Source organism: Echiichthys vipera (assembly GCF_963691815.1).
Source record: "Echiichthys vipera genome assembly, chromosome: 17".
Classification (NCBI taxonomy): domain Eukaryota; kingdom Metazoa; phylum Chordata; class Actinopteri; order Perciformes; family Trachinidae; genus Echiichthys; species Echiichthys vipera.
The window spans coordinates 25,401,456-25,424,786 of NC_139842.1; the positions used below are offsets into that span (position 1 = coordinate 25,401,456).

General features: G+C 42.0%; 1 protein-coding gene across 2 annotated transcripts in view; it reads left to right on the plus strand.

Annotated features, from left to right (window-relative positions):
* The window catches only part of traf7 (TNF receptor-associated factor 7), a 28,507-nt gene that overhangs the window by 1,663 nt on the left and 3,513 nt on the right, over positions 1–23,331 (plus strand). Inside the window, exons 2-21 of one of the 2 annotated variants that reach the window (XM_083932029.1) lie at positions 4,474–4,616; positions 4,738–4,795; positions 4,928–5,019; positions 5,276–5,392; positions 5,557–5,649; positions 5,836–5,869; positions 6,785–7,007; positions 7,162–7,296; positions 7,494–7,589; positions 7,751–7,872; positions 9,124–9,197; positions 9,337–9,385; positions 9,727–9,854; positions 10,409–10,491; positions 10,610–10,649; positions 11,360–11,476; positions 12,964–13,086; positions 16,937–17,056; positions 22,054–22,185; positions 22,424–22,543. In XM_083932029.1, coding sequence (XP_083788155.1) covers positions 4,744–4,795; positions 4,928–5,019; positions 5,276–5,392; positions 5,557–5,649; positions 5,836–5,869; positions 6,785–7,007; positions 7,162–7,296; positions 7,494–7,589; positions 7,751–7,872; positions 9,124–9,197; positions 9,337–9,385; positions 9,727–9,854; positions 10,409–10,491; positions 10,610–10,649; positions 11,360–11,476; positions 12,964–13,086; positions 16,937–17,056; positions 22,054–22,185; positions 22,424–22,543 — 1,950 coding nt within the window. In that variant the 5' untranslated portion in view covers positions 4,474–4,616; positions 4,738–4,743. The remainder of the gene's footprint in view (positions 1–4,473; positions 4,617–4,737; positions 4,796–4,927; positions 5,020–5,275; positions 5,393–5,556; positions 5,650–5,835; positions 5,870–6,784; positions 7,008–7,161; positions 7,297–7,493; positions 7,590–7,750; positions 7,873–9,123; positions 9,198–9,336; positions 9,386–9,726; positions 9,855–10,408; positions 10,492–10,609; positions 10,650–11,359; positions 11,477–12,963; positions 13,087–16,936; positions 17,057–22,053; positions 22,186–22,423; positions 22,544–23,331) is intronic. The other variant, XM_083932030.1, reaches the window with a different exon arrangement.

Genomic DNA, 23,331 nt, shown 5'->3' on the forward strand with positions numbered 1-23,331 from the left:
GTGCTGCTCAGAAATCACCAGGGCTAGATGGGCGGGCCTCAGACTTCTCTTTATTGATCCTTTGGGATGAACTCCCGCAAGGAAATTGAGATTCCAGCAGCTAACAAAAACACAAGGGAGGTATAAAAAAAAAGAAAATACAGTATAGGATAACCAATAAACTCTTAGCTAAATAAATACAGAAAGTATTAAAAAAAACAATAAACATTAAACAAACTCTTTGTCAAATATATATGAAGTAGAATACAGGTCAAATAAAGTTAAATGTAGAGAAAATGTATAAGATCAAATATGTATGACTGTAATTGACAGAAATGAGCAGCAAGATTAAATTATTGCACTTAAGTGGTGGATAAAGTTATTGCACAGAAAAGTGTCCAGTTTCATGCCGACCACAGAGCTGACCCGCCTGATCAGTTTATCCAGTTTGGAGGTGTCCTTCTTGGATATGCTGCCCCCCTCCCTCTGGTCTGTGGTGATGTGAGGCGGGGATTGTGTTGTGGTGGAGGAGGAGGGGGGTGTTGTTGTGGTGTCGGGGGGGAGGTGTGTAGAGGGGGAAAAAAGGAGTGATGGCTGCAGTGAAGGTGGGGTCGGGGGGGACAAGGGCTGGTTAAACCTGTTGAAGAAGTCATTCAGCTTGTTCGCTCTCTCCATTGTCCCCCCTGTAGCTCTGGTCTTTGTGTTCTGACCTGTGATGGTCCTCACACCTCCCCAGACCTCCCTCATGTTGTTCTCCCTCAGCTTCTGCTCCACCTTTCTCCTGTAGCTGTCCTGTTCCCTCACACAGTGTTTCACCTCCTGCTGTGCTGCCTTCATGGTCTCAGAGCGTGATCACACTATCCTTTTGGCCGCGGCCAAAACCGTTTTTTCAGCTAAAGTCTAGTACCTTTAAGTAGTGTGAGCGCACCCGCACTGCGCTCAACTGGGGCCAGCTGGCCCTCCACGGCCCGCTTGAAATAGGTGGGCTTTAGCGGAGCCGTTTGCACATGTACGAGCACGAGCGTGCGCACGTGTACGAGCACGAGCACGAGCCCTACGGCAGTAGCGTTATGTCCGCCTGTTCGGACATGTAAATAGAAGGACGGACCATGCGCGGACATTTAACAACAACAACAATGGTGGTGAAAGGTTCACGTTGGTGTGATGCGGAGGTGGAGTGTTTACTGCAGATTTGGTCGATGAAAAGATTCAAAAACAGTCGACAAGACGCACAAAAACTCTGAGGTCTATGGAAAGATTTGTAAACAAAGCCACACACACGCGATCAATGCGTGTGACGTGTTACGGCGTGATGACATATGGACAGCAAGAAGCATTGGCCGAGGCCCAGGTAGTGTGAGTACAAACGGGGCTGGGGCGCGGGGGGGAGAGGGAGGGGGGACAAGTACCCTAAAGTCCGGGTCTTGGTCCGGGAGGACAGTGTGAGTCCGCCCTCACTGTCCCTGCTCCTGAAGGCAGTCTTCTTCTTGCTGAGGACAGCCTTAAATTCCCGCGTTACTCATGGCTTGTTATTAGGGTAACAGCGGATAGTCTAGACCACGTCTGCACAGAAGTTCAAGTACTCCGTCAGACAATATGTCATGCCCTCTATGTCCTCACCGTGCGGGTGGATCAGCACATCCCAGACTGTGGTGTTGTAACCGTCTCTCAGGGCACTTTCCATCTCAATGGACCACCTCCTGATGGTGCGAGTTGTCACCGGCTGTAGGTGAACCAGGTTGTAATCAGACTTCCCAATACTACTTTTGTCACAGGCAGTGGCTGCGTCTGCTCTTGGAGAGATGTAAACCCAGACGGTGATCACGTGACTGAACCACCTCGGCAGATAATATGGCCGCATGCTAACAGCTAGCAGCTCGAGGTCCCGGCAACATGAGACTTTCTTTACTGAGATATGTCCTGGCTTACACCAGCGGTTGTTCACATACATGATGAGTCCCCCACCTTTGCTTTTTCCGCTCGCTTCTGTGTCTCTGTCAGCTCTCACACCAGTGAAACCCGGCAGGTCCACATTAGCATCCGGTACGAGCTGGTTTAGTCTCTTTAAAGATGAACAAGCTGCTCTCACGGTAGATCCGCTGGTTGTTCAGCTCGGACAGCTCATCGAGTTCACATTCCCCATGATTACGGAGGGGATTGATGGCTTGTAGCGCCTCAGATTCTCCGCTCGCTCATCCATTAGCTTCTCCCCGGCCTTGCAGCCCCCGGGTCTCCTCCTCAGCTTCGCCGGGACAGGGTGTCGTATCAGGGTGTCGTATCCCTGCCCGTCCCTTTGTGTGTGCATTCAAGTTCCTCTCTCTTGAATTGAGAAAACTGGCTCTTTGTCCATAGGATATATACAAAACACACAATCTCTTCACAAGAAGAGTAAAAAAGAAGAAAGAAAGAGGTCAAAATAGGGTAAAAGAGCTAAAAACCGGAGAGCTACTGGAGAGGCAGCCGTCTCCTACACCGCCAGCGTGCTACCACACTGTCCCTTGCAGGCCGGGTTAATCTTATTAAGATGGTAATTTTACCAAAGTTTCTGTACCTTTTTAAACGTCTCCCAGTTTGTCTTAACTAATCGTTTTTTGCTAATCTGGACCAACAACATAACACCTTTTATTTGGCAGAATAAACCACCCCATATCAAAAAACATAGTCTTCAACTCCCTAAACCTGATGGAGGACCTGCACTCCGTAATTTCAGCCGCTACTTCTGGGCTTGCAACGTTAATAAACTTCTATATTGGCTCAACGGTGGAGACGTCTGCACTAGTTGTATTTATTTATTAAATTTTTTCCCCCTATCTACTTATGTTTATGTTGTTTAGTTGTTTGGTTGGTTGTTGTGGCCGTGTCTGACATGGGTTGTTGGGAGGGATGGCGGGGTCTGTGTTTTTTTTTTATCTTGTCTTTGTCCCCTTTTCACTTAAAGGATTTTTGTTGTGCACTTGTCTGCAAAATGTAATAAAAAATTTGAAAAGGGTTAGGGTTATCAGGGGCCTCAATAATAAAGGTGGTGTACGCACAGAAGAGGGCGCACGCAACTTCTTCCTAAGCAAACTTTGGGATTTGTAAAAAGCAAACTTCACGGGAGAATGTGCGGTCCTCTAAGCAAACTCTGACCCAGGCGTACGCAAAGAAGCAGGAGAAATGAGAAACGACGACACCAACAGCAGAAGGATGAAACACGAGAAACGGTGTGAAACTGAGACCATTGTGTAAAACAAATCGAAATATTGCCTCTCATTAATCATATGAAGAATTCACAGAAGATATTCTTACAATTAATACACAAATAGCTGTTTGATCGATTCTCTCTGCAGTGCAAAAAAACAGCAATAGATGTAGAGATGTAGGCTGGTAGATTCAAATGAAGATATCATTGAAAAAAAAACTCATAACTCATAGATACGGTATATTCTGTAATTATTTAACAATACTTGCATGTTATGGAGTTTATTCTCATAAATAATACGGTAAACAGAACAAATAATGTTTACACACTGCTGCTGTTATCGGTGCTTCCGTCTGGCAGATATAGCGCAGTTTTAATGTGGTTGTCATATATCACAGTGTTTAATACAGTCTTTATTTTCATGGCTTTAGATCATTTTATTTTTGTTTTCAATGTGTTTGTTTTTGAAATTAGATTACTCCCCACACCTGGAGCTTTTTGGATCAAACAAATCAAGTGGATAGATATAAAAAGCATGCCACCACAGTGCGTAATGATGCTAACTTGCTGATTTACTGACAAATGAGGACGAGCAGATTATGAGCCGGCTTTGGACTGCCATGTACTGTTCTTATGGTTCGGTTGGATCTCTGGGAACAGGGAAATAAAACAGTGCAAGTTGCAGCAATGTCCTGTTTTTCCAAATGTAATCGGTGCTGTTGACTGCACTCATGTTGCTATAAGAGCACCGAGTGAGATGAAAATGCTTTCATTCATCTCTTTTTCATTTCGGCAACAGCCCGACCTTCTGATACTGCATTAACTGGTTGCCACTCTACGGTTGTTTTGTCATTAGTAATGCCCACAGTGTGCCCTCCAAACAACAGGTTTTCCTTTTTTCCACCTCTCCAACAAGAAGATTAACTTCACATTGATTGTTATGTTGTTTTTTTTCCTCTCTCTGTTTTTTATGATGTCAGTATGAATGAATATTAATTTTGGGCGTTTCATTGACTATTTATTGGCATCTATGGGTGTGACATGAAGCCGCAAAAACTGCGGCACATTTAGAGTTGAGTGTGATTTATAAAGGCAAACCGCCGTAGGACATGCATGCTCACTGTTTTATAAATCCCAATATTTTTATGCGCACGCACGTCCTATGTTTTTTCCGTACGCCACCTTTGAAGTGAATTCTACACAGTTTTATAAATGAGGCCCCAGATCTTTTTTCTACTGCCACAACATCCCACTCTCCTCCTCCTCACTAATGCCCCTTATTCTCTTCTCCTTGTCCTCTTTCCTCTTTCTAGGCCTAGCAGTCCAGCTAACTGCTAACTGTGCATTTGTGGGTGCTTTGGGTTATGAGCAGTAGTTAGACATCTCCCTACAACTGATACTCCAGAGAAGCAGCAGCAGCCGCCACAGCCCCCACCCCCAGCAGACTCCGGCAAAGGTGTGAGAGACAATAGTATGACATGCAGATACAATTTAATTAACAACCAGATTAAACTCATGTTGTGTGATGTATTGCTGCTATAATGACTCGTTTTCCAACCATCCTTTCTTCACTGCAGAGCGGGATGGAGGCTTCATTTGGCCCTACCTTCTCAGCCGTGGCTGCTGGAGCTAAAGGTAAAACAAATAATATTCCTCTCTATAAATTCCCTCTTTCTGCATTACTACTTCTCTCTTTTGCATCAAAGTCACTGAAGTTTTCTATTATTCTGGCATTAATTTTTTGAGAAATTGCCCTAATGTTTTCAGCAGATGGGTCCAGCACCTACAAGCAGCACAGAAGAACGCCCTCCTCCTCCAGCACTCTAACCTACTCTCCCAGGGATGATGATGATGGAATGGTACACTCTCTCACACACACATCCTTTTACATTTGATGTTTTTTAAGCCAGCCTTATGGATTCAAAAGCTTAACGCTTCAACATTTATTAAAGCTCCCTGAGACTGATCACTGATCAAGAGCATTGAGTTAAAAGTACACCTGGAATATTGGCAGTTGTGTGAACTATAATGGATGAACTTTTGCACAAGATCCCGCACATCTGGATGCACTATGGTACCATTGATCTCTTCTCTCCACTGCTTCCCACCCTTCAGCCTCCTATTGGTACTCCTCGAAGGTCGGATTCAGCCATCTCAGTCCGATCCCTCCATTCCGAGTCGAACATGTCTCTGCGCTCCACTTTCTCTCTGCATGAAGAGGAGGAGGACACGGTATGACACGCGGCACTAATATGTACTACATACACAACAGCAAACATATTAACATATGCTCACACACACTTAAACATGTAAAAACACAGTGACAAGATAGTTTAGGAACTGAAACCACACCACAAAGTGAGCAAGTGAACAAATGAGTGTGTGTTTGTGTGCAGGAGCCCCAGGTGTTTGCCGAACAGCCATCTGTAAAACTCTGCTGCCAGCTGTGCTGTAACGTCTTCAAGGACCCAGTCATCACCACATGCGGGGTACTTTTCTCCTTTCCAGGCTTTAACATTTCTATAAATTCTGCTCACCCTTCCTGTAAAGATCTTTTGAAATATTTGTAAAATAACAGTTAACCAAAAGAGCATAGTGAATGGTTTGTTGTGTTAAAACAAAAACAAGAAAATGAAAACAACAATTCATCATGCATGTTTTTCCCTCTTCCTCAGCACACCTTCTGCAGACGATGTGCCTTGACTTCAGGTGAGACTTGGAGCCCAAGTACTCTTTCTTTGGTGCAGACCAAGGGAATAAATGGTACATTGTTCCATTGTAGTTCTGGTCTGGTTCCTGTTCACACTGACATTTCACAAACAAACTAAGAGGAGTAAAAAGACTGACAGTCGTTGATTGGACATCTTTGGCGATTGTCATCCTGCATCATCACTGCATCTTCAGGACCCATGTGGGAAAATCAAATTCAGAGGACTTCCGGTTTATGCAGCACATAAATGCTTCCAATGTGTATATTTCTGTTCTTTGTGTCAAGAAAAGCTCACGAAGAAATAACTGACTATAAGCATTGTTAGTATTATCAGAATGCAAATTGGCCGCATGCTAGTAGACAGGATATACAGTAATGATTTTGTGGATTGTCACTGTTGCACACTTTTTAATGGACTGACCGTACACAGAGTCAGTCTTAACAGCATTTGAGTCAGAGAAAATACTTGCGCTGACATGCATATGTGTGACCATGGTAACCAAATGATATGCATAAACAGGTTATATACATTTCCTTACGCAGATCAGTTATAAAATCGCTTCCTGAACAGATTTCACAACCAGCAGTTGGATTTATTAGTAGTTTGAAATCACATATCTGTCATCATAAAATCCTGTGACTGATCCACCACTAACAAACCCCACGCGAGTCAACTTGATAGTGGAACAACACCCACCCTTTACTGTTGTGTGGGCAGCACCAGGGTTCAATTGACAACTTTCACAAGTGGACTGTAATAACTGGAAAACAGACCTGAGTTCTTTTTAACTGAGCCATACAGGTTAGGTGTGAAAGCACCCTTAGAATGTGTTCCTTTTAAACATGTAAGCGCTACGGCTGTAGTAAAAACTGCAGTTCATTTGAACATTTGTTCATGCTTGTTCTCCTTACAGACAAGTGCCCAGTGGATGCAGCTAAGCTAACGGTCGTGGTGAATAACATTGCGGTAGCTGAGCAGATCGGAGAGCTGTTCATTCACTGTAAATACGGCTGCAGGGCCACAGCTAGCGCTGCAGGCGGGGCTGCAGCCTCCACCTCCACAGTGGCTGGGAAACCTGGAGCTTACGAGGTGGACCCACTGGGCTGCCCATTCACCATCAAACTGTCCACACGCAAGTAAGGACTACAGAAATGGTTTTAATGGATGGATGTTGTTTTTCTACTGCTTCTCTATGAATTTGGTATGTCATAACAGTGAGCAGCAACACAATGAAATGCTGTTACTGGTAGTTTGCCTCTGTCCTTTTTTAAATTGTCCTCATCTTTGTAGAGAACATGAGGCCAGTTGTGACTACAGGCCAGTCCGTTGCCCCAACAACCCTTCCTGCCCTCCACTGCTCACCATGAACCTGGAGGCTCACCTCAAAGAATGTGAGCACATCAAGTGTCCACACTCCAAATATGGGTGAGTCCTAAAAACTACACTTTAACAAATGATTTTATGGCATCTCCATTTCTTGTACAGTACATATGATATAATAGAATGTATTCCATCTCTTGCTCAATTTCAATCACTCACTCTGTCTCTGTCTCTGTCTCGTACTTGTGTATTATACATACCTCTATCTTCCACTAATCTGCCTCTCCTCTTCTCCCTGACAGCTGCACGTTCATCGGTAACCAGGACACGTATGAAACACACCTGGAGGTGTGTAAATTTGAGGGTCTGAAGGAGTTTCTGCAGCAGACTGATGACAGGTGCGCAGACATACTCAAACTGTACACACCACAAGTGGAGCTATTGACTGTAACAAAGATTCAAAAGTGTTCAGATATGTTAATCAAGTGTTGAGCACACTTTTCACAACTTCAATGAAGCATACTTATGTTTGATATCTCTGACCTTTGACCTTGATCAGGTTCCATGAGATGCAGCTGACTCTGGCCCAGAAGGACCAAGATATTGCTTTCCTGCGCTCCATGTTGGGCAAACTATCTGAGAAGTTAGATCAGCTAGAGAAGAACCTGGAGCTCAAATTTGGTAAGATGCAGTAGAGAAAGAAGTTCTTCAGTTTTACCTGCTTATTGAGCCAAACCAGACAGAACAAGCAAAGGATTTATTTGCAGCGGTGAACTAACTTGTGAAAAGTCACCTCTAGGTCTTGACCAGAGTATCTGACTGTTCAGATATTTGTTCGTTGGGTAGGTATTCTGTTTCAGTTTTTGTATTTGGATATTGTTTTTTTCTTTTCAAAACTGTAGGGTAAAATAATCCTTAATCCTTAGTTATTTCTTGCCCCTTCTCTCTCCTCTCCTCATGCTGGGGCTGGGCGCAATGCAGGGAGCTGCTAGAGCGACTCATCAGCTAACTTGTTGCTCTGATAAATATTGACAGTAAAAAATATTGACTGGAGAGTGTTTTTACCCCAATGGACCACCCTGCTGCAGCACAATGTCCTTTTTGTGTTTTTTCCCTCAAAGTCGTGCCTGTTGTTAGGGAGGAATTTGTGGTGATGCCGTTGAAGAAGAAGTACCAGAGTCCTGGATGTCTTATGCTGTAGGAGTTTATTTGTACTTGATCGAGGAGAACAGAAGAGTCATCAACACAAATAAGTGTGTGAGGCAACCTCAGTTCTAAGGATCAAACAGCAAAGCTCAGATTCTTATACTAGAAAGATTGACCAAAACGTCAAAGGGGAGATGTGTTAACATCCAGTTGGCTATAGCGCATAAACATGAAGATTAAGGATTCACACCAGCTAGGAAATGGGAGAGAAACAATAGTTTCTTTCCCCTCTCTGCAAAGTGTTACCCAATGATGGTGTGCGTTATCATCTACCCCTAAAGCAATGTCTGCAAACTGCCAGATAGTGAGATTGAAGACGTCAAAGAGGGACCATGACCTTGGCGTGTTCCTCCGAGAGAAAGTAGGGCAGATAACTGACCCCAGCAGTAATTTACAGAAAATCCTCTAATTCATATCGCTCTACTATAACACAGAGGGGTTGACCATTAACTACACAAACTGTCTAGAGATGGGAAAGTATTCTCTAACGTGTGTGTGTGTGTGTGTGTGTGTGTGTGTGTGTGTGTGTGTGTGTGTGTGTGTGTGTGTGTGTGTGTGTGTGTGTGTGTGTGTGTGTGTGTGTGTGTGTGTGTGTGTGTGTGTGTGTGTGTGTGTGTGTGTGTGTGTGTGTGTGTGTGTGTGTGTGTGTGTGTGTGTGTGTGTGTGTGTGTGTGTGTGTGTGTGTGTGTGTGTGTGTGTGTGTGTGTGTGTGTGTGTGTGTTTTAGATGTGTTGGATGAGAACCAGAGTAAACTGAGTGAGGACCTAATGGAATTTCGTAGAGATGCTTCCATGCTTAACGTAAGTGTGCGTCCACCTTGCAAAGAGAAAACAAGTATATGTGTGCATCTGTTCGTCAGAGAAAAGTTTGAATTAGGTAGTGAGAATAAAAGAGAGAGTAGCTGTGAAACACATTCTCTAAGCTATTGTCTCTCTGCAGGATGAGTTGTCCCACATCAACGCCAGGCTCAACATGGGCATCCTGGGCTGTAAGTATATGCCTGTCTGTTCTCCTTTTTCTCTTCAGGTTCTTTCTTTTTTATAAACACTTGCTGAGACCTGGAACAAGTCTTAAATTACTTCATCATTCAGTTCAGTTGACTTGAAATGCAAACTCCAGCTCTGACTGTCTTCTCTGGTCGTTCCTTCTTCCTCTTCCTTACTACCACTTTCCTTCACCAATCTCCATGTGTCTTCCTTCCTCCTTTTCTCATCTTCCTTTCCTTTCCGTTTTAATCCTCCTGCTTTAGCTTCATTTATACTCCTCTCTTGCTTAGCTTCCACTGAAAGAAACATATCTAGTCTTACCCCTCTCTGTGCCTGTGTGTAGCATACGACCCCCAGCAGATCTTCAAGTGTAAGGGGACGTTTGTTGGCCACCAGGGTCCTGTTTGGTGTCTCTGTGTCTACTCCACTGGAGATCTTCTGTTCTCTGGATCCTCAGATAAGACTATCAAGGTAACATCAACACACACACAAAGGAAAATTAAAGACCAACATCTTTTATTTTCTTGCACCCCACTGTTGGCGTAGTAGAGGGCCTTTAAATTCATGGATGTGTTACTCAAATTTCTCCCTGTAGCAACACGCCCACACCAAAACAACCTCCTTTGGTCTTTTTCTGACACAGTGCTATTTTTGGCCTGAACACAGCCTTCACCCACCTACTTCCAGAGAGATTCTGATCACTTCCAACCACCACCTTTTTCTCTATTGGAAATCTGGAATTATACAGGGTTCTTTTGCAGTATGGAAAAGTAGTGAATTTAATTTGAGTTTAAGACTTTAATTGACTTAAATTTAAGTCTGGAAAAGTCTGAAATTTTGAAAACGAAAATGCGTAGGAACCGTGATTAGATATTTGTTTTAATGCTTATACACTTACTCAGGAGTTAGAAGACACCTTAAGTGGACATGAACTGAAAAAAGCCTTAAAAGAGGCACATACACACAACAGGTAATTCTTTTAGCCTTTTGACCAGTATGTCATCTGTGTCCTGTCCTGCCATAAGGTATGGGACACCTGCACCACTTACAAGTGTCAGAAAACCCTAGAGGGTCATGATGGCATCGTCCTGGCACTCTGCATCCAAGGGTAATAAAATGCACACATGCACATGAACAACACACGCTGTGATCACACCACACATGTCAACTGGGAATGACCAGCCTCCCCTAAAGCATGACTCTTTGATATGTTTTTGTCTCCATAGAAACAGGCTGTACAGTGGCTCTGCAGACTGCACCATCATCGTAAGTAACATTAGCCTCCCTGCTTCCTCTTTTGAAGGGCAAAATTTGTACAGTTATAAATGAGGAAAGGGACAATAGCTGGTTTTCACACACATCACAATCTGAGCTAAAAACAATTATTAATCACTGTGAATTTCCTCACAAGTGACTCAGATTTTCCTCTAACTGTAACGTTCATTTGGCCACAGCTTATAAATTACAGTTTAATTCAAGTAGAATTAATTTAATTTAAAAAAAAAAAAACTAAAAAAAAAATGTTGTCATTTGGTGTAGCCTTTTAAAAGAAGTAGAAAGTGGAAGTGTTTGTTGTAAGTATAATTAAAATTACGGTGTGTGTATTTATTAGCCACAACAACAAATAATGTAAGATAGGTCCTTTAATAGGCTCTCTGTGGTTACTGCAAGACCGTTCCTCTGAGATTTCTTTTATGACATTTGTAATCGTGGTTTATTTTCACTAAAAAAGATGTGTCCTATCGGTGATACATTAAAAATATGTACGGTAAAGTGATTCAGTGCTATTTTAAGAGTTTTAAGTACATATTTTGATGATTATTGGGATAATATTGTGAATTTAAATATTTTGGCCAGGATAATCGTAACATGAATTTGCCTGACGTCCCATGCTTGGGTTGAATTGATGCCATATGCTATAGAAGTTGTGTTTTTGTCATTCAGTTGTGTGTCTTGCCGCTGTGCATCTTGCGTAGGTGTGGGACATCCAGACCCTGCAGAAAGTCAATACTATCCGTGCCCATGACAACCCTGTATGCACACTGGTCTCCTCCCACAACATGTTGTTCAGCGGCTCCCTCAAGGCCATTAAGGTACAGACATGGAAATAATGTATTATCCAGTCTATGTAATCTTTTTTGGTTGCCATTTTAATAACTTAATTTTCCATCGTATTCAAGTCAAGGTTTATTTAAAGTGCATTATCATATATAAGTGCCTCAACTCACTTAAGAGCTATAAAAACAACAGAACTGACATACAGGACAATTGAAAAAAGAAGGATAAAACCATGGCAGTACATTCTCATTCTTTGAACTGATAAACACAGAAAGTATGCTGACATACAGTATATGGTAGAATAAGATTTAAGAGGTATCAAGGTGCCAGCCATTGTAGTGCATTATAGGTGTCTTTTAAATCAGTTCTAGTGTGTTCATGATCAAAAATTAGATTTTTCTCTGAGAAATGACACAACCATCAAGATCCAATATCAGCATAGCAACAAAAATGGACCCCATAATTATAAACATTGTAACATGTATGTACAGAGGAGAAGAGGACCTAGGATGGAGCCTTGTTGTACACTGGATATAACAGTCAGGTTGTTATTGTGATGGACTATTAGTTCTAGAAAAAAAAAAATTAAACCATGCAAAAAGCTCTCGAGATCAGGCAGTAAAACTATATTGGCAGTAAAACTATATTGGAAAACACAGTTTGTCACCTCGGCCAAAGCCGTTTTAGTGGGATGTACTTCTTGGAATCCAGATGGGTAATTACTGCACAGATAAGAAGCGCAGCAGTTTTGACATGTGCAGAAGGTCAGAACTATGTCTGTGATTGCTGAGGATGTTAGGAAGATGTTAAGATTTAATTTCTTTAATTAATCAATTTAAATAATAGTATTATGTAGTACTAAAGTAACAATTACCAGTGAATATTGTTAAGTGATCTTTAGTTTTGACTTAGATGAGTGCATACATCTGCCTCTGCGAGGAGAGGAGGAGAGGTAGATAGTAAGGCGCAATGCAATGGCTGTAGTCTTGTCTTCGTTACCATGGTAACAAGCTAGTGTGTAATGTCAGTCCTCGTACATAGGGACTTTCCTTTCTTACCCAAGAGTGCCTCCTCCCATTACCCATTTCTCTCTACTTCAGCTGACATCATGCACGACTGTGTGTGTGTGTGTGTGTGTGTGTGTGTGTGTGTGTGTGTGTGTGTGTGTGTGTGTGTGTGTGTGTGTGTGTGTGTGTGTGTGTGTGTGTGTGTGTGTGTGTGTGTGTGTGTGTGTGTGTGTGTGTGTGTGTGTGTGTGTGTGTGTGTGTGTGTGTGTGTGTGTGTGTGTGTGTGTGTGTGTGTGTGTGTGTGTGTGTGTGTGTGTGTGTGTGTGTGTGTGTGTGTGTGTGTGTGTGTGTGTGTGTGTGTGTGTGTGTGTGCGTGCGCGCAATTATATTATCAGTTTTCTCTATTCTCTTGTGTTGAAGTGTGTGTGTTTCTGAACAGTTTTCTCTATTCTCTTGTGTTGAAGTTAGTAAAGATTTTCTCATAATTTCCATAAACCAAATTTTTGTGTGTGTAGGTTTGGGACATCGTAGGGACGGAGCTGAAGCTGAAGAAGGAGCTGACCGGTCTGAATCACTGGGTTAGAGCTCTGGTGGCCTCTCAGAACCATCTGTACAGCGGCTCGTATCAGACCATCAAGGTAGGTGGAGGGGTGGGGAGACATTAGTATTATTCATACACATAGTTCAAATTCATCTTTTGATTGTCGGATCATGGCTTAGCAACTATAACAAGACTGTCAGGCTTTGGAGTTCTCCACATGCCGACCCAGTCTGCATGGGGCTGTTGTAAGAGCGATACTCTATATATAACTGTAAGGAATGTATTGAACTGTGGGTTTTTTTATTTGCTTTAAAATAAGCTTCTGACATTGGCATTTCTGGCTAACTACCTTACTCCCTACAGTTGTACGGGTTAAATGTGTTAGGCCTGCCACCACTATCACGGCGTAGCAGCTGTAGACAACATAACTTTGGATATTGGGATATGCATGTTTCTCCCCGGATGCGGTTAATCAAGTTTTAGTTTTGCCATTAGGTGCAGCAGAATGAAGATTTGGAAGTGCAGTAATTAGGTGCTTCATATTCATCCGCCAGTGACAGATTTGAGTGGGATTTGAAACATGGCTGGTGTTCATTTTAGAGTTGGAGCAAAAACAAAAAAAAAGAGAAAGGTAGAAAGACTTCATACTTGTAGAGTTGCACAAGAGTCCAGAAATAGAATGACTAAATCTGTAAACTACATGTATATATCTGTCCCACATATTGTAGACTACATGCTTATATGATGTAAGTCACCATATATACTCCTATCCTATATCTCATCAAACTGCAACCAGAAAGTGAAGTGAGCCAGCCCACTCCCAGCTCCAAGCATAATTACTCCTGGAAACAACAGCAGTCTGCTACAGTTAAAGCACACAGACCTCTAAACACACCAGACTGCTCGGCTATAACGGGACACTGTCAGAAGTGTCTCCGACATGCAAATGCTGCAGTGTTTCAGTGGAATTCATAAATTAGTGTCTAAAATTACTAGTGATTGCTCAGAACTCGGCGGTTCATTTCAGCCTCATGCACGTCTTTGAAGCCTACATTGTTACATATTTGAAACGGAGCAGCTGACGATGACAGCAAAACCCAGTGAAGACTCTCACACTGAGCTGATCACACTGAGCTGAAATGGAAACACAGTGCTTAATTAAAGGAATTATTTTTTGAGGAGTTTAAATTGAATATCCAAATACCTACGTAATGAATGGATATTTCAATATTGGGCTCCAGCCCTAATGCTCTGGCATGTGGCCTTTGTGCCCTCAAAAAAATGGACCTGCTTCAGGCCAAGTGGCCTTGCCCCTAAAACCACCAAAATATCAGGCCTGGTGGGCACTGAAAGGTGTTTGGATATATTGTGATATAAAAAATAGTTTGTGTTAGTTGGTCACTAGTGAATACTTCAGGAGACTAGAAAGATAAAGAGGACAGAAAAAAGCAAATAAAGGAGAGTGCTTGTGGGAATGAAGGACGTCTGTGGAAGAATGAGGAAAGAGAGATGAAAGGACCGATAAAGTAAACTGCTCTCCTTTTTATGATGCTTATAAGCCGAGCAGTTAGTCTCCAGCCAGTACTTAGCCGGAGCAGTCGTTTAGAAAAATGTTTTGCAGCAGAAATGGTTGCCAGTCTTCAGTGGAAAACATCCCTTTGAACATTTTGGCAATGAACTACTTTGACTCTGAGGAACTTCAAAGCTCTTAGAACAGTGTTTAATCATAAAACTGTTTTTTTTTTTTTAAATGCAAGAAATTAATGTCTTTCAGTTTGTATTTTGGATGTTTAATACATTGGACTCATTAGCCTGCCTGTACCAGTGTGCTGTGTATGAAACAGAATTGGCACTGTTTAATAGTTCCCCCTGTAATTAATCAGACTGCCAAGGATTCTGTTTGTATTTTAGCATGTTTTTAGCCTTTAATTAGATAGTACAGACATAAAGACACAGGGAGGATGGAGCATTGAGACAGGAAGATGCCTTGTGACAGAGCTCATGGGCTGGATCTGAAACCAGGAGGTTACATTGTCATGGTATGTAATTCATGCCATGTTCAGACAGCAATTGTACTGCAACAAAATACCTTCTCCTCATCACCCCCACCCCTTTTTTTATTTTAATGTGAGACAATAAAATGAAAAAGAGAGTGATACAAGACATGCTTGAGACCACAAGACATAAACCAACAGTCACATAAAAAAAATAATATAAAGCTAGCAGTGCAAAATAAAATATTTCCTGTGCTTATTCAGTCATTTTTCAGATTCATACCCCTATACTGTACATATTACTCTAGACCCTTCTTCTTTCAAGTATATTTCTAATGGGGACCATTCCCTTACACGAACCTCACACGTGTCTCTTAGTACATGGGATAATCTCTCCAGTGGCAAGATAGACAGACATTTTTCATACCACATTGTAATATCAGGAGGATCTTCGTCTAACCATTTCTGTAATATTGGGAGGCGTGCAGCATACAAAGCAACTCTAAGAATGTACCTACGATCACAATTGGCATCCAGCCCCAATACAAAAGGGTATGGATTTAGAGGAAATTCAAACCTAAAAGTTTTCTTAATCTCGTTTTGGACCGATTTCTCATTCATTCATTCAATGGGACAAAAAACGTTACCCTGGCTTATCTCTTTTTGCCTGTGTTTTATTCTCAGTGTTTTTTGTGTGCATTTGCTGATATATGATTCATGACGTTAGAGATGATCCTGTCTGGTTGGGGTAGTTCTCTTGATATTTAAATACATTTGTGAGCTGCTACCAACAGCGGTTTAAGTACACAGCCTCTTTGCCTTTTCTTCTGTTTTCCAAATTAGTTTTTTTTCTCCAAATCAAGTATTTTATGGTCAAGATTCAGCTCGTAGCTGGCTGTCTTGGTTCCAGGCTTAAAAAATATTATTAATGAATTAAATATTAGAATTATTAAGTATTTTATCAAACATCAATTAAGTAAATGAATGGGGAAAATCACTTCTGCAACCGGAGCCTTTTAAAAAAGTGGGTGATCACTGTTGAGCTCTATTGTAACAATGAATTGCCTCTCAAAACATTTTTTTTTATGTAATATTGATTAAAGAATAATGCATGATCTATGTATTGTTTTATTAACAATGGATGAAAGGAATGTACTGTGAACCCACAGGATTATTAACTTTGCAGGTTCCTAACCCTAAACAGTGTTTCAGCGTCTTCAAGATCATTGTTTTGGTTCGGTCTCACTGATCTCATGGTGTAGGTTTTGGCCACAGCAGGAAGCTTTTAAAAAAGCTCTAAAAACCAAATTAACTCTACCTGCCCAGCACAGACAGACAAAGTTACCAATTGAATGAATGTTGCTAATGTTGCTCTATTATTACAGGATATGTAAATACGCAACATGTTCACAATGACTACAAGACCAATTTCAATGAAGTTGGGACGTTGTGTAAAACGTAAATAAAAACAATACAATGATTTGCAAATCCTTTACAACCTATATTTAATTGAAAACCCGCTGAAAGGCTCAGGGTTTCATAAGCAAGGATGGGACGAGGTTCACCACTTTGAACAACTGCGTGAGCAAATAGCCCACCAGTTAAAGAACGTTTCCCAATGTACGATTGTGAGGAATTTGCACGCGTGAGTGAGATAAAGACAGGAAATATAGTATATGAAAAAGTGTCATCTCTGTCTCTGGACTACATTGTAGTAGTCTGCTGCATTGTAATTGACAAGAAAGAATAGCCCATTGAACTAGCGATCACTCCACTCTGTGTTGCCATGGAGACTGGCAACAAATTTTATTCTATTGCAGGTATTGTTTGTGTTTTTTTATGTTGATCTATCCCTTCCTAAGATACTCCCTTGCTCCCACATGCTCCTCTCTCTATTTTCTCCCACCCTCCTCCCAGTCTGACTCTTCATCATTCTCTCTCCCTGTCTGTCAGATTTGGGACATCCGCTCTCTAGAGTGTGTTCACGTCCTGCAGACCAGCGGGGGCAGCGTCTACTCCATCGCCGTCACCAACCACCACATCGTCTGTGGCACCTATGAAAACCTCATCCATGTAAGGAAGATGCACACACAGTCCTGCACATACACACAGGACTGAGTCCACTTGTTTTGGTCTTTATTTTTATTTAACTAGTCTTCATTCCTGCCTCATGAGCAAAACTGAATGTGTCTCGCCCTCTCTCGTAAGGCATGAGGTCATTTTTGGCTCCAGTTATTTTTTTTTTGCCTCTTTGTGTATTCAGATTAAATACATACAGGGTCTTCTCTGAAATTACTCGGCCAAGTTGGACCACCTAGACCTTTTTGCACCCCGCCTTACCATATGAACGTAAAAACAATGTGGAGAGGATCTGGACGAGCTGGAGCTTGGGACAGCTGTAACTCATTGTCCTCTCCCAATAGTGCAGTCTCTCTCTCTCTCTCTCTCTCTCTCTCTCTCTCTCTCTCTCTCTCTCTCTCTCTCTCTCTCTCTCTCTCTCTCTCTCTCTCTCTCTCTCTCTCTCTCTCTCTCTCTCTCTCTCTCTCTCTCTCTCTCTCTCTCTCTCTCACTCACTCACTCACTCACTCACTCACTCACTCACTCACTCACTCACTCACTCACTCACTCACTCACTCACTCACTCACTCACTCACTCACTCACTCACTCACTCACTCACTCACTCACTCACTCACTCACTCACTCACTCACTCACTCACTCACTCACTCACTCACTCACTCACTCACTCACTCACTCACTCACTCACTCACTCACTCACTCACTCACTCACTCACTCACTCACTCACTCACTCACTCACTCACTCACTCACTCACTCACTCACTCACTCACTCACTCACTCACTCACTCACTCACTCACTCACTCACTATGTGCACACAGTGACAGGCTGCAGGGTGTCTGCCAGCACATTGCAAGTCAAGGCTAGACTTCCCACCAGGTCTAAACGTCAAGCATTTTTAACATTTATTTTTTAGATGTTATTTGAACTAAAATGTGTTAAGCCCAGTTCAGACCATATATTCACGACGAGACAAAACCGTTTTACAATGTTGCAGCAGTGTGATGTGACCTGTCTCCTCTGGACTCAAACCGGCTGCTGTTGTCACCTGTTTCTCAGGTTATCAAGTCAAAAGACACTTATTTGTTAGTGAATAAATGCTACAGCTTCTCAAAACCCAAGCCCAGTTCCCATGTTTTTTAACTAGGGGTGTGGGACATATATCGTCTATGATAGTATCTAAACGGTTGTTTTAAAGATGTGTGAAATCGAGTTTGTCTTTACTCATTTTACAAAAACCAATCAAAACGCACCTTTTTGAGAAGCCACCCATTTACTGCTGGATCAAGCCTAGTAAGACAGACTGCGGTGCTTGTGCATTAAGAACACAACAAACAAAAACAACAACAACAGCAATAAACCAAGCTAACATAGCTGCATGTAATGCTAAACATGAGTGAACAAACAGCACCAGCAGACAAACCACAAACTCTTCCAGCCACAGAATCAACGTCATTAGATTTAATAGCTAAACGTGGATCATTCTCACTCGCATGGAGGTTGTTTGACTTCAGAAACACTGATGTTGCTCAAAAGACTCCAATCTGCAAACTTTGTCTGAAAGCGGTTGCAGTCAAAGACAGCTCGACAAAGAACTTGTTTCACCATCTGTAAATTAACCACCGCACAGAATATGAAGAATATTGGGCAGTTAGTGGTCGACCCTGACGGCGAGCAACAAAAACACTTTAGAGCACAGCAGTTAAATCTGTCTCCTCATTGTTTACATTAGGGAAGTGTCAGATTAAAATGCTCTCATGATAGTTTATTAGATCAATATTTCATAAAATAAATCCAAAAAAGCCACTTTGAAATAGTTTACGTATACTTGCTCTGCTTGATCTCAATACTTGCACTGGTGATTTCAGTGTGTTTGGATTGTACTTACTTGAATGACTCAGTTTGAGTTAATTCAATTCAATTCAAATAATTTTATTTATAGTGTTGAATCATAACAAAAGTTATCTCAGGACACTTTACAGAGTAGGTAAAGACCACACTCAATGACTTATTTATGATTTTCATAGACCCAACAATTCCTCAGTAGAGTACGGTGGCAACGAAAACCTTCCCTTTAACAGGCAGGAACGTCAGACAGACCCAGCACTGTCAGTTATGGCAGTTAATACAACAGAATAGAAGAAATAAGCACAGCTAAGGTGACAGAATATGACAATGATAATAATTATGGTGGCAAACATGATCAATGATAAGCAGCTACGATACAGCGAGACATACCACTGATGGTGTTTTTATGGCTACAAATTTTTATAGTTTATAAACTAGTGATAGTATATATGAGTAACTGATAATAGCAGCAGGAAGCGTCATGCAGGACCACGGCAGCAGGCACCACCACGATCAGCAGAGACCTGCGAGACGACAAAGCACAAACAACTCCGGGGAAGAAGCGGAATTAGTAACATGCATTGATGAGACATGAATGATACAGACAGAGAGGAGAGAAGATCAGAGGATCAGGAAAAGGATTATCCCCCGGCAGACTAGGCCTATAGCAGCATCATGAGGCAGAACAAAATAATTTTAAAAATAACAACATTGTTAAGGGCTCATAAGCCCTAGCGTAAGATTTATCAAAAAGGAAAGTTTTAAGTTTATTCTTAAATATGGGGACAGTGTCTGCCTCCAGAATTACACTTGGAAGTTGGTTCCACAGGAGAGGAGCTTGGTAGCTGAAGGCTCTGCCTCCCATTGTCCCAGACAAACGTTAGTGCAGGAATCTTGAATATTAGCATAAGGCATTAAATTAAATGCAGATGGAATCGATTCCTTAAATTTAGTTATAGCACCATCAGATAAACATCGACACATAGAAACTTTGGCTGCACAGTTTTCCAGGTTGAATGTGAAAGACAAAGAGCAAGACTTTCAAATGAATTATAATTTAGTTTAGGTTTAGGGTTTATTAACAGGCCTTAGTCATAATTAGCTGCAATGCCTCCTCCTCGACCACTGCCTCGAGGAATATGAGTATTAATATGACTGGGAGGAGTGGATTTATTTAGGCTAACATATTCTTCGGGACGCAGCCAGGTTTCAGTCAGACAGAGTAAATCAATATGGTTGTCTGATATCAGATCGTTTACTAATACAGCTTTAGATGACAGAGATCTGATGTTTAAAAGTCCACATTTTATTTTCTGATATTGTTGCATAGTCGCAGATTTTGCGTTGATTTGTATCAAGTTTTTCTTTATAGCTCCTCTTCTGTTCATTTTTGATCTGTTTAATTTAAATGATCGTGGGGCAGACAGCGTTTGTATACTAAACTGAGCTGGAAAATGCTCCACAGGGAGCGCAGAGAGGTGTGTAAGACTGCCACTCTGCTTCCTGGGCATCTGTGATAAGGGCAGCGCAGAGTTGTGTATTAAACTGTGACTCTGCTTCCTGATCCCAACACTGGGTTGTCATGATTTTAGATCGCTAACAACTCAATTCAGGTTCTTGGATATGAGAGCAGCACCCTCCAAAGTAGGATGAATACCATCTCTCCTAATAAGACTGCCAATTATCTACGAAGCCCACATTATTTACCGGGCACCATCCAGACAGCCAGTGACGGAATGATGACATGCGGCTTTACATGTCATCGCAAGTCAAGTTGGGCAGGGGACCAGAGAAAATGACGTAGTCAGACATAGTTTTTGCATAAGCACACATTGACTCCACATTCATTTTAGTGACTTCCGATTGACTTACTGGTGTCATTACCACCGACGTGAATAACAATCTTACCATATTTACGTTTATCCTTAACCAGCAGTTTCAAATAGGACTCAATGTTGCCCGCTCTGGCCCCTGGGAGGCATTTTACTATGGTCCCTGGTGTCGCTAGGTTCACGTTTCTCAGAATGGAGCTGCCAATAACCAGTGTTGATTCCTCAGCATGTGTGTCACTGAGTGGAGAAAACTTGTTTGAAACGTGAACGGGTGGATGGTTAACCATGGGCTTCGATTTAGAACTATGCTTTCCTCTCACAGTCACCCAGGAGGACCCTGGCTGCTCAGGGATTGCCGGGGGAGGGTTAGCAGAAGCTAACGCTACACTATGTGGCTTCGCACCGGCTAAAGTTATAGCTGGCCGGCTAGCTACCGTAGCGTAAGACTGAGCTTCCATGGTGCGGAGCCGTGCCTCTAACTCACTGAGCCTCGCCTCCAACGCTACAGGAATCTTAAATATTAGGATAAGGCATTAAAATAAATGCAGATTCAAATGAAAATTTAATTACAGCCCTATCAGATAAACATCTAGTGTAGAAACTTTTGCCCAGAGGGGAGTAGTCTTGTAATATAAATTCAAAAGTTATTAAATAATGGTCTGATAAAATAGGATTCTGTGGAAAAACTGTTAGGTCATTAGTTCCCACGCCATAAGCCAAAACAAGGTTGAGGGTGTGATTAAAACAGTGAGTAGGTTTATGTACACACTTAATAAATGAGACCTGTTTTTGCTGAGCTAGTAAAATAGGCCTTTGATGCTTTTACAAACACATTTTTGAGGGATACAAAATATCGTCAATTACCGTTATCAGCAAAATCCCCCAAAATATCGGGATATTGATTATTGTCAATAACGCACATCCCTACTTTCCACTAACTAAGGTGGGCTGACATTTACGGTAGACTCACTATTCTCATTTTAGTGACAAGCCATTCCTCAGAGTTTTGCTTTAATTGATCTCTGCCTTGCTGCACTGATAACCACTAAACCTTATGCATACAATAGTGTGACGTCATCACCAAAATGCGAAGGAGCGTCATTTGTGCATTAGTGCTCTAAAAACTCAGGGACCACCCTGAGTATCTATTATGAATGCACTCCAGACTCATTACCATGAGGCTAAGATCTGATGTGGATCAGAATGAGCACCAAACCCCAATCAAACAGCTGCTTACTACAGATCAAAATGCTGATGTGATGCTGGTGTTTTAATGATGACGATGATGAAGATGTTTGTGTCTTCTCTCTAGGTGTGGGACATTGAGTCCAAAGAGCAGGTGCGGACCCTGACAGGTCATGTGGGAACAGTTTACGCTCTTGCTGTCATCTCCACTCCTGACCAGACCAAAGTGTTCAGCGCCTCCTACGACCGCTCACTCAGGGTGAGGACAGACCCAGAGTCTTGCGTGTGTGCGTGTGTGCGTGTGTGCGTGTGTTCGTGCACGTGCGCGTGTGTGTGCGTGTGCGTGTGCGTGTGCGTGTGTGTGTGTGTGTGTGTGATATCAGGAAAAAACTGCATCAAACAAAACTTTTGGTAAAGAGGATGGAAGTTGAGTCTGTGTATAAAAACTGTATTTCTTATAATGAAACATAGTAACGGTGTGTGTGTGTGTTGTCTAGGTGTGGAGCATGGACAACATGATCTGTACCCAGACCCTGCTGAGACACCAGGGCAGTGTCACAGCTCTAGCTGTCTCCAGAGGGCGCCTCTTCTCTGGAGCTGTCGACAGTACTGTCAAGGTACGACAGATCATCTCTCCATCAGCTGCTCCACCTGCAATACATCTGTATCTGTCTGTCCCTCTGTTCTGTTGTTCAATCCACTCTGTGACGCTGTAGTGAAGTCTGTCTTATTTTGGCATTCTAAGTCCGACCTATTATTTTTTTTCAGTTGCACCATCTAGGCTTAATTATTATTATAATCTTTATTTAACCAGGAGAAACCCATTGAGATTGTTAATCTCCTTTGCAAGGGAGACCTGGCCAAGACAGGCAGCAGCAGAGTTACAACACAAAGTTACAAACAAACACTAGGACAAAATCTAAAGAATTTAAAAAAAATTAAACAAAAGGCAAAACAATTTAAAATACATTAAAATCAATTACAAATCAAAGTAAAGAAGCCCTTTTGCAACCAAGAACAATTGAAAAACAGTGGAGGAGTTTGACACGATTTCTCTCATTTTTGATTTAAAACCTCTTAAAGGAATTAATGCACTAAGTTTGAAGTCATTCTGCAGCAAATTCCATGTTGAGGGTGCAAAGAAAACCATCACACTTTCCCTGTTCCGTGCAAATGCTTAAGCCTTCTTCTCACTAAGACTGATTGTTAATCCAAGGCCCAGTCAGGAGCAGGCCTAAAGTTAAATTCTCAGCTGTTTCATATATCAGCAGCCTGATAGAATTACACACGAGAGCCACAAACTTTGGACAACATTAGCTTTCCTGCTAAAGTCTCCTTTTATCTTGCTAACTCATGAACACATCTTATCCTGCGCCTCAGCTTGTTGAACGAGCGACCAAACAAA